General features: G+C 36.2%; 2 protein-coding genes and 1 long non-coding RNA gene across 5 annotated transcripts; 2 read left to right on the forward strand and 1 right to left on the reverse strand.

Moving 5' to 3' along the window:
• Positions 1–1,146: 1,146 nt before the first annotated feature.
• LOC110629701 (polygalacturonase At1g48100) lies at positions 1,147–5,603 on the forward strand. Its single transcript, XM_021776791.2, has 7 exons — positions 1,147–1,788; positions 2,661–2,792; positions 3,001–3,228; positions 3,312–3,356; positions 3,446–3,653; positions 4,485–4,675; positions 5,194–5,603. The coding sequence occupies exons 1-7, from the start codon at positions 1,438–1,440 to the stop codon at positions 5,584–5,586; spliced, it is 1,548 nt and encodes a 515-aa protein (XP_021632483.1). The 5' UTR covers positions 1,147–1,437; the 3' UTR covers positions 5,587–5,603.
• Positions 3,468–5,500, reverse strand: LOC122721466. 2 transcript variants are annotated; one of them, XR_006348192.1, is made up of 4 exons: positions 5,362–5,500; positions 4,228–4,323; positions 3,770–3,997; positions 3,468–3,604 (listed from the first exon to the last, which is right to left on the reverse strand). It is a non-coding gene; the product is annotated as an uncharacterized LOC122721466 (long non-coding RNA). The 2 variants fall into 2 exon arrangements; XR_006348191.1 differs by having other exon boundaries at positions 3,770–4,323.
• A 1,569-nt stretch (positions 5,604–7,172) lies between the features above and the next one.
• LOC110629336 (1,4-dihydroxy-2-naphthoyl-CoA synthase, peroxisomal) lies at positions 7,173–10,288 on the forward strand. Of its 2 annotated transcripts, none has more exons than XM_021776253.2 (9): positions 7,173–7,644; positions 7,756–7,878; positions 7,986–8,087; positions 8,564–8,602; positions 8,848–8,946; positions 9,235–9,282; positions 9,487–9,582; positions 9,758–9,880; positions 9,977–10,288. In XM_021776253.2, the coding sequence occupies exons 1-9, from the start codon at positions 7,390–7,392 to the stop codon at positions 10,022–10,024; spliced, it is 933 nt and encodes a 310-aa protein (XP_021631945.1). In that variant the 5' UTR covers positions 7,173–7,389; the 3' UTR covers positions 10,025–10,288. The 2 variants fall into 2 exon arrangements, with proteins under 2 accessions (XP_021631945.1, XP_021631944.1); XM_021776252.2 differs by having other exon boundaries at positions 7,182–7,644; positions 10,040–10,288.
• Positions 10,289–11,344: the final 1,056 nt, after the last annotated feature.

An 11,344-nucleotide genomic window follows, 5' to 3' on the forward strand; every position in this document is an offset into this window, starting at 1 on the left:
GAGTATGGAACCTGAAATCTTCATGCTTCGAGCAAAACAGGCCAGAGGAAAGGGTAAAAAACATGAGAAGATAAAACTTCGTAGGGTGCTTTTGTAAATTTTCATTGTGTCTTCAGCCTGCAGGTATAAAAGACAGTTACGTGGAACCAACTGAAATTAACAGAAACTCTGGGCAAACCTGCAGAAACTAACAGAAGTAACCATTTCATGTGAATTTTTTAAATAAAAAAAAAACAAAAGAAAAAGAAATCAAAGATACAGATTAAACATGTGACTTAAAACTATAATATCAATATATTTCCAGCTGTTTTATCTGATAATTTGTGGTTGGTCGGAAACCTGGAGGGCCCACTTAGCTTCTATTATTTCAAGAACAGCATTAATGTTGTCTAACCACAGGAGCAAAACCAGGGGCGCATGGAGATTTCCATTTTTTAGCCACTGTTCTCTATGCAAATTTGGAGTTGTGTGCATTCAATCATTTGTGCTTTTTTTTTGCTTCATTCTCTTCTTCTTTTTGAAAAATTACACTAGAACTCAAGCAAAATGCTCAGATATGATGTGCAATTCAGACCTTTGATGCCCATTTTCGACATTTTTCTACTACATTGCTGAAGACTTTATTTCGAACAAAATTTAATTTTAGTATAACAGAAAAAAACATGTGGTAATAAAAAAAGGAAGAAGAGGAGGAAATTAATGAAGAAGCTTGAAGCCATGGTTTAAGGGTCAAGAATGAAAGCAGGACAAAGAACAAAAAAGAAGTCCGTGAACGTTGCATGTGACCATGAAAGATCTGTAATAACCAGTGATCCTTGATACCTTGTAGACCCACTCACGTGTGCCGTTTTTGGCCTTTAAGATCTAAAGATATTGCAATATCCATAACAGAGAAAACAGGTAAAATCAAAGACATAAATGAGGTAAGTTTGCTGTCATTGTAAATCTGTTTCATTCTCCATTACAGTTAAGCAAACATAAAATATTCAAAGATGAGCTTGCGTTGAGCATGCTCTGGTGAGTTATCCTATGAGAGTTGCTCTCCTCTTTCTTTTTCTTGAGAAATGCTAGATTATTTGAAAAAGTGACTGTCGCTAGCATTTCTCTTTTTCTTTTCATAATGGTGCACACAAATTGGGTGAGTCACATATAACAATGCAACGACACGTGGCACACAGAGATTTAAATTAGCTCTCAACCAGAATTCACAGAAAGGAAAAGCAGATAATTAAAAGAGAGGGGAGAATGAACATTAATTACTCAGCAATAGCATTTATCAAATGATTCTGTAATAATCTCTTTTTTTATTTAGATTACGTCTGCAATAGTCTCATAAGCTTTGGACTGTGCCCTCTATATAAACTCAACCCTCCCATTCTCTTTTTAGCAGTCTCAACAAGCTCCCTTGTTTCTCTCTCAATCATATCTACACTAAAAATGGGTGCTTTTAGTTTCAAAAACATTTCATTTGTGCTCTTCATTGCTTTTCTAGTTTGGTCTGCAAGTTTTGATACTTGCATTGCTAGAAGAAGTAGGCATTGGAGGCAAAACAGAGCTGCCTCTGCTTCTCTGTTTCAGAAAGGAAAGAGTCGTGACAACAACCACAACCGCCATAATGGAGGATCAAAACCAAAACCTGAACCTCCGTCCCATCAATCTCCATTGCCTCCTGCTTCAAAGCCACCAAAAGATGACGACCCGTCATCAAGCTCGCCAGTCAAAGGCTCTGCAATATTTAATGTGCTTGATTTTGGTGCTAAGGGAGATGGAAAGAGTGATGACACGAAGGTTTATACTCCAATTCCCATTTATACTTTTAAGCTCAAATTTTTTGAACTGCTTTTGGTAATAAGAAATTTGAATGAAACGTTCAATGTGCATAAAAAATAACTAGGACAACTATGACAAATTTCATGCAAAGTATTTTATGTTTGGTGCATCATTTAGTCTCTTTAACACAATCCCTTCCTAGTGGCTAGTGTTTAAGACACCAAATTAGAATATGGCATTTCAGCCATCAGATTGCCCTTTTAGAGGGGCATGGCCCAGTCTAGTGGCCTCAGAGACCCAATGAAGATTTCATTGGAAGAGGCCATTTTCCCTGTCATGACATGCATGTCCCCTTAACCTGTCCTTATTTCACATGGAAACATAACATTTCTTCATAACTGAAATCCTTGTAACTCACAGGCAATGCGGTTTATGTAGCATCAGAAGCACATTTTCCATCCAGAGATACATAGCTCTCATATTTCACATTATAATAATTCAACAAGCAAAGATCATTGAGGCAAAAAAACCACCAAATTTAGGTCTCGTGAGCTTGGAAGAAGCTAGAATGCATATATGGACCTTACCAATAATTATTATTATAAAACAACTTGGTTTCTGCCAGATTCAGAAAGTTTACACGTGAAAACAAGAACAGAAACCTAACAGTAAACAGGCAAGACAAAAAGACAACAGAAGCACAAAACTAAACTCAGGGTGGGGTCCTCTCAACTAAAAAAGGAAGAAAAAAAAATCTAGTTGCAGCAGCTTTCATGGTCCCAACAATAATTGCATACAGTTAGACACAAACCAACACCAAAACCAACTGTAATTCTCTGCATATAGTTATTGTTACCTAGTAAAGTTTGGTGTGCTATGGTGCATCGCAGGCATTCCAATCTGCATGGGCAGCTGCTTGTAAGGTGGAGGCATCAACGATGCTCGTTCCAGCAGAATTTGTATTCCTTGTGGGACCTGTTTCTTTCTCAGGTCCATACTGTCAAGAAAACATTGTATTTCAGGTAAAAGTGACAAAACCGTCAAATAAGATGCTGCATTCTAATCTGTGTTCCTCGAAATGGGATACAACCGTTTGGACACATTCATGTCTGTTTTAAATGTTCAATATGCATCCCATATGCTATCATAGTTGTAAGACCATTCAGAAGAAAACTACAGCAATACACCAAATATTGAGGAACTGATTAGTTGAATTCCTTTTTTTCCCAGCTGGATGGCACAATCATTGCTCCAACGAACTCCAACGTTTGGGGGAAAGGTCTGCTGTGGTGGATTGAATTCACAAAGCTTAAAGGTATTACAATTCAGGGAACAGGCACCATCGATGGAAGTGGCTCAGTATGGTGGCAAGATTACCCATTTGATGATCCTATAGATGATGAGACCAAACTCATTATCCCACTAAACCACACAGTAGAAGAACACCCACCAATACCGGTAATTACCTTAAGTTTGTACTTTAGTTGTATCTGTCTGTATTATATGCATCTGATAATGCTTCTTGCAAAATTGTGTGGCAGATAAGAAATGAATTCAGTAAGAAAATGCCAAGCATCAAGCCTACAGTAAGGACCATTAAATGTCTGAATATTTTTCTATTATAGCTCCTGACTATTCAGTCCCATAACATAATTGGCTTCGCTTGTTTTCGCAGGCGCTAAGATTTTATGGAAGTTTCAATGCATTGGTCACAGGCATTACAATTCAAAACAGTCCCCAATGCCACCTCAAGTTCGACAACTGCATCGGAGTGGTGGTACATGATATAAACATCTCATCACCTGGTGACAGTCCAAACACTGACGGAATCCACCTGCAAAATTCCAAAGATGTGCTAATTCACAGCAGTAATCTTGCTTGTGGTAAATATATTACTTGCAGATAAAGAATCAAAATATCATGATAGTCAATGTGGGCATAGGGTGAGCTTAAATATTGACAAGCTAGAGTAAGAAGTGCAAAGTCAAAAGAAGGTTACAGGCCCAATAACCACTAGTTATTTGGCACATAGTGATAGTGGCCAACAATCTCTGACATGTTGAATAATATAGCCAATGGTCATTTGACATGTGTCCTTCTCTAAATCATCATTGGGATCCAGTATGTGATTAGGTTGGACCTTAAAGAGAACAAGAACACATATTTTCTTGCATCTCATATGCTCTCCTTTGTCCTCATCAGTATGTACTCCGACTCTGCTTGTCTACTGTCACATAACCAGATTCTCCATCACAGAATAATAGAAATTAGAGAAGAAATAGAGAAAAGAAGGGAGGAGTAGAAGAAAACGGAATTAAGAGAAAGAAAATCTTTGATTACTAATGATCTTGGATATCTTTATTTTACAAGTAAGTTTTTATTTATACTACTTTGATGCCACAACTACATTCTACAATTACAACTGAGAGACTAATCCAATACTTCTTTATTCCTTACTCATGACATCCACTTCTCTAAGTGAAGGCTTGACAAGTTGTAGCATAGCATAGCAACAAATGCTAAACAGGCTCACATGTCACCTGTCGAGTCCTGCTGAAACAAGCCTCACAAACTAGAAATGAATGCATCATATGAGAAGATTAGGTTGCAAATCTTAGATAAACATTAATATTTATCTTGGCAATTGGTCTGCAATAGATATTGAACATAGAAGTATGTGCATGTCAGATTGGTAATGATCATGATTTATGCAGGAGATGATTGCGTTTCAATACAGACTGGATGCACAAATGTATACATACGCGATGTGAATTGTGGGCCAGGACATGGAATCAGCATTGGAAGTCTGGGAAAGGATAATACCAAAGCCTGTGTCTCCAACATCACAGTTCGAGACGTCGTTATGCACAACACTATGACTGGTGTCAGAATTAAGACATGGCAGGTATTCATACCATCTGTTCTCTAATTTCATTCAAAATTTGACGAGTTAAATTGGCTTTTACAAACCAAAAACTTTCAATCCCAAACATGAGACTGCCCAAAAATGACATATCATATTAATTGAAAAGTTGACAGGATCTCCACTTCAATAAAGTTTTCAAAATATACATTTCATTTCCAAGCAATTTCAAACATTTTCAATACCCTATTTTATTCACAAGTTTTGGAATCTGATAAAATTTCAAAGAAGATAAAATTTTGAGATGACTTCACTCTATTGAATATGGGAGAAATGTTCTAAATGGAACTTCGGACATAAACCAAGCTTCAATAGCTAAATATGATGGTTTATCTTGTTTATGTGTAACATCCTCAAGTTCACACTTCAACTAATGCCAGAAAACCAAAAGTTTTATCAATCTGAAATGTTTTTGCTTAGTAAATGAGTCATAGACTTTCCAGCTCCACCAAGTTGCTAGTAGTGCTCCTCACGTATTATGTCAAATGTTGCATTTTCAGGGTGGATCAGGCTCAGTACAGGGGATACTCTTTTCAAACATTCAAGTTTCTGAGGTTCAACTTCCAATTGTGATTGACCAATTCTATTGCGACAAAAGCACATGCAGAAACCAAACTTCAGCTGTGTCTCTATCAGGAATAAATTATGAAAAAATTAGAGGCACATACACAGTAAAACCTGTACACTTCGCCTGCAGTGACGCCCTCCCATGTATAGATGTAAGCCTAACTACCATAGAACTAAAACCACTGCAAGAACAATATCACATGTATGATCCTTTCTGTTGGCAAACTTTTGGAGAGTTGAATACTCCTACTACACCTCCAATTGATTGTCTACAAATTGGTAAGCCGTCAAGCAACCGGCCTCAGTCAGATCATGATGCCTGCTGAGCTTTTGCCCACTTAAACTATGGTGTCTTGACTTGTGTGGTTGGCTTGATTTCCTGACCCCTATCACACCATTAGCTTATTAGGTAAAGGTTTTAAATTTACGCAGTCTTATTTAAAGGGAATTCTTCTTCAGCAGGATTACATTGAAAAATGTTGTGTGAGAGAGTATACAAGCAGCATTAAAAATTAGATTCTTATAATATAGTATAAGGCAGTCTCGTTTCCTATAATGGATTGTTTAGTTGTGAGAGTATGCTAAGATACGGACTGCTGGATGTGCAATAAATAAATTATCATCAATGGAAATTTGAAATTTTAATTCATTGTCACAATTACCAAAGAGTAATATCAAGGGAAACCATAGCCATCTGCCATTGAAAAAGCAAATTTGATCAACAATAACTATAGGGGCGGGTCGGGGCAAGGCGGGGTTGGTATCTGCACAACAAAAAAAGTAATCAACGTTCACAATTCTGACAACTTCTCTGCTAAAACTCATCCATGTCACTCAATTCAGACATCCTATATTCCCTGTGTTAGATTCAACTGATTTTACTAGTCATCAACCATTCAACCAGCACTACACTCTTCTTTATCCAGGCCCAAGGCCAAGATCAGTTATCTCACTAATTAAAAGAATGAATAGTAACAAAACAGATTCAAATATACACTTGGAAATGTACTTAAAATGCACAAATGACTTGGCATTCAAATCTATGCGCATCCCAAAGAAAGAAAAATAGATAGAACTGCTCCCTATCTGCTCTACAAAATGCTTCTGTAAGGACAAAATTACATATATTCAACTTTAATAAAGGCTTTGTCCACCTGAAACCTGTTTGTTCACTAAGCATTTCCACTGCTGCTGATCTAGTAGCCTAGATCCATCTCATGTGAACTATCAATAGTTTAAACTGAAAATTTAAACCAACGATTCAAAACATCACAAACCCACGAAACTCAACAATTTTTTACCCATCAGAGCTGCGGGTTTCTTCCTTTCTTTCCCAGCTGTGGTCCTCAAGGCAAGAATAAGTGCCGCTTTTTCCTAGGGATGAAAACGGTCGGATATTTTCAAGTACCCATTGGATCGAACCTTATTAGCACGTGTTTGAACAATTACAATTAGATTTAGTATAAATTCAGATTTGAAAAATAATATTACTCCCATATCAGATTTAGATTTTATTTAAAGTATTTATTAACGAAATATATTTATATAAATAATTAATTTTATATAAAAAAATATATTTTTATAATAATATTTATAATTTTTTAATATATTTTTATTTAAAAATTAAATTTTAAATATTTCTTAAAAATATAAATTTTTTAAATGAAAATTATAAATAAATTTTTTTTTATATAAATTATTAATTAAAATATATAAAATTAAATATATTTAAATTTTATTTGAATAATAATAATTGAATTTAGGTAATTTAAATTAATTTTAATTAAAATTTAAAATAAATTCTGATATTATTAATATAAATCCAATTTGAATTCATTTGTATAGTTTACCTCCCTGCTTTTTCCTCTTGGCGGCATTTTGTGCAGTGAGCCACAGAAACGGAGCCGCTTCGTGCCGTTTTGGCTACCCTTTCCTTTTCTCCGTACGGCGTCTTTCTAAGCTTATCTTATCTGATAATCGTTATCTTGACAACGTGCAAACCGCCATTTTCAACGTCTTCAATACCCCATAAAGAATGTTCGTTTTGGACTTGAAACTTAGATCGTTATTGAAAATCTATAGAGCCATACTCAACACTAGCACATATCCTAGTAGCTCTTTCGATTCCAATGGCGAAAGTCTCCGATGCCGCGCTGGACATTGTGAGAAGGAGGGTGGCCTCTGTTTCTAACCATCTCATCCCAGTTCCTTTCTCCAGTTATGCGTCAATTGGATTATCCAACACTTCCATGGACGATAGCTATCACAGAATCCATGGGGATGTCTCGACAGAGCAAGTCGTTTGGAGAAATGCGCATGATGGGTTCAAGGAGGAGTTCAGTGACATTATATATGAGAAAGCTGTTGGCGAAGGGATTGCAAAGGTTTGTTTTTGTTAATGCTTGATGAGAATTTTGCTTAGTTCTGCAGCGAGAAAAAGCCATAGTATGTAAAGCTGCATTTTCTGATGTGGGTTTCTGTTTTTTTTTTTGTAGATTACAATTAATAGGCCAGAAAGAAGGAATGCATTTCGGCCACTGACGATTAAGGAGCTAATCCGTGCATTTGACGATGCTAGGGATGATACTTCTGTTGGAGTTATTATTCTAACTGGGAAGGTATTGAGGCTCAATTAATAATTACTGAAACTCTCATTTAGTATGGGAAGAGAAGTCTATAATTTCTCTTGCATTTGTTTGTTCTTATGAACAAAATTTTTCTGTAGGGAACTAAGGCGTTTTGCAGTGGCGGTGACCAGTCACTAAGAACCGCAGATGGCTATGCTGATCCTAATGATATTGGTCGTCTCAATGTTTTGGACTTGCAGGTACTAGTGTGTCACCCCATGGTTTGAACTATACTTGCTCTGCATTGCTTTCTGTGTTGTATCATTAGGAAATGCTGATTCACTATTATATTTCAGCCTCTCCGGCAACTTTTAGGTCTTTTTTTGTGAGAAAATATATTATTTTGGCCTTAAATTTTTTGTAATAACACCAAGTTGACTATGGCTTAATAGAATAGAATATAATTTCAAGGAAATTCTTAGGTAGACACAGTAGAAATTGAAGTGGGTTCATCTGTTTTTTTTTCATGGGATCCACTTATCTATCTTGATCTATGATGGACCAAGTTCAGAAAAGTATTTCCTTATAACTTCATATAGAGGGCTTCATTGGGAAAGCTTCAAATTGCCAGGAGCTCTTAGTGGGGTTTTAACCCATTTAAGGCATGACCTGAGTTGTGTTCTTTTTCACCTTTCAGTCACTGTGTCATAACTTCTTTGGTTTAATCATCATGCAGGTACAGATTCGGCGTCTTCCAAAACCAGTAATAGCAATGGTATACACTTCTTAACCTGCACAAACTTTGCCTCACATATGTAGTAAATAGCTGTGGCCTGTGAATACTTGGATTTTGCTGAAAACATGATTATGAAATTGTATTGTCCAAACGCCATATCTTTTGTTCATAATGTTTTAAGATTCACACCTCCTTTAACAGAATTGCAGTGTAGGTCCTGAAATAATCATAGCTTATATTCATTATATTTTCGAGTGCATCACAGAATTAAGTGTTGTACTCAGGTTGCAGGTTATGCAGTAGGAGGGGGACACGTGTTGCACATGGTTTGTGATCTCACAATTGCAGCAGATAATGCTATATTTGGCCAAACTGGTCCAAAGGTAACTGTCTCATCCACCATTTTTTATCATGTTATCTCTTTTTTTTTACGCTAAAGCAAAACAAGCATTGTGAAGTTCACAGAAGATATATATGTCAATCCACCTAGTTACCATCTTCTCCCAATGAGATGAGGATGGGAGCAAGAGTAAAAATACATATTAACTGCTATATGTTGCTTCACTTTCTTCAAACTACTGAGATTTCCTCAGTGTCTGCATTATCTTGCTCTTTACAGATAATGCTGTTCACATTGATATTACAGTGCTGCTGTTTCTGTGATGTTCCAGGTTGGAAGCTTTGATGCTGGTTATGGAAGTTCCATCATGTCCCGTTTGGTAAGCACCTAAAGCATCCAGCTTTTTGTTTGACTGGACACCTGCATCAGATTATATCTAGTTATAATCCACTCTCACGGTTTTTTTTTGGGGGGGAATTATTTCTTCTCTACTTCTACTATTTGCCTTGTAATGTAGTTTGAGCAGAGTCCTTATAGTATTTGCAATGCTTTGTATTCTGCAACATGAATTTTGTTTAAACAGGTTGGACCCAAAAAGGCACGTGAGATGTGGTTTCTAGCAAGGTTCTATACAGCTTCTGAAGCAGAGAAAATGGGCCTTGTTAACACTGTTGTGCCTGTGAGTTCACTTGTTTCTTTTTTGTTGTTCAGTGACTACAAAACTTTTGGCTCCCAACAAGAATGTTAATCAACCCATCCCTGTTCCGATTGAAAATGATTGGTGTACAAGTCACTCAATATTTTGCTGGTGTATGTGTCTGATTTCTAGTGATGCTTGACATCTAATTTTCCAGTTAGAAAATTTAGAGCAAGAAACAGTGAAATGGTGTCGACAGATACTAAGGAATAGCCCAACTGCAGTTCGTGTACTCAAGTCAGCTCTTAATGCAGTTGATGATGGCCATTCCGGACTCCAGGTACCCGAAAACTTTGCTGGTCTGAGATCTCCAAGCTATTTAAATCCAGCATCTGTATTCTCCTGCCCACATAGTGCCATTTTTATTGTTCATCAGAATAAGCTCTACAATGTGGTGCTCTTCCTCTTTCATATGCACTCGTAAACAATTATTTCTCAGGAACTTGGTGGGAATGCTACACTTTTATTCTATGGCACTGAGGAAGGCAATGAAGGGAAGACAGCATATATGCAACATAGACGACCAGATTTCTCAAGATTTCCTCGACGACCTTAATGTCTACCATTATTGTTATCATGTAGATTATTTCCCACATTGGTGGAGATGAATTGTTTACTGAAGAGCACTGATGATAGCTTTCTTCCCTATCAATAATTTTATGATAATTTTAGAATAATTTTTAAAGTACATTTTATGATTTGGTGTTTTACATAAAACCGGTATAAGGGCAGACTCAAAACTCATTTAGCAAACTAATACAAATTTATAGAAAAGAAGCTCAAAGCTAAACTAGGTAAGTCATACCACTTCTCTAAGTCTTGGTTGCATGGCAAGCCTTTCTAGGTAAAAAGCTCGAAAATTTTCGCCTTGGGACTTCAGTTAGTATGGAGCTAAAGGGGCTGCTACATGGTAGAAGTCACCATTTCCTAAAATATTAATTTTTCAAAGTATCCTTATATAAGACTTCATTAGTTTGTGTCTTTATGGGGTATAATGTATTCCCTTGAAAAACTTACTTCCTCTCATTAAACACGCTTAAGCTAAATTGACACTTTTCCTTTCCTTTTTCATAAATTAATTATTGCATTCTTTGGCAAAAAAGGAAAATATTGCACATGTGTAGAGGAAAATTTAAGCATTTTATTTGTTGTTGATTTGAGAGAGTGTTTAAGAGGTTGATACACTGTTAGAAAGAATATATATGTGAAATTACTTTATAATTGGAATTTAGCAGTTTTCTGTTAAAAATAAAAAATTACTGATTTAAACATAATTATTTATTTAGTTTGACTTAATTATTGATTTTTAGTTTTTGGCTCAATTTGATTAAGTAAATGAAATTGATGAATCGAGATCTGACGGGGTCACCAGATGCGGACATCTAAATTGTGATTTGATTTAATTGGTAAATTAATGAATTGTGATAAGTTTGATGAGAGATGAACGCTTTTGAGATTTCATTTGGATCCTCCATGTTCAATCTTTAAGGAAATGGCCTGCAAAATATGGAAAAAAGTTAGGAATTCACTGTGGGTGCCCCGGTAAAACCTTTCGATGCTCAAGTCAAATCTGAGACCCTTTAATGGTATTGAGAGAAATAAAACAAAAAGGAGAAAAGAAGAGAAAGCTCTCAAGAAAAGGAGGATGGGTTCTAAGGTTTCTCCCTATGTGTGTATGCGAGAGAGTGAGAGCATCCGTGCTTTTGGTTAGTGTACTGATATATATACCTCTGATCGCTCTGAT

The sequence above is a fragment of the Manihot esculenta genome, chromosome 13 (genome assembly GCF_001659605.2).
Source record: "Manihot esculenta cultivar AM560-2 chromosome 13, M.esculenta_v8, whole genome shotgun sequence".
Classification (NCBI taxonomy): domain Eukaryota; kingdom Viridiplantae; phylum Streptophyta; class Magnoliopsida; order Malpighiales; family Euphorbiaceae; genus Manihot; species Manihot esculenta.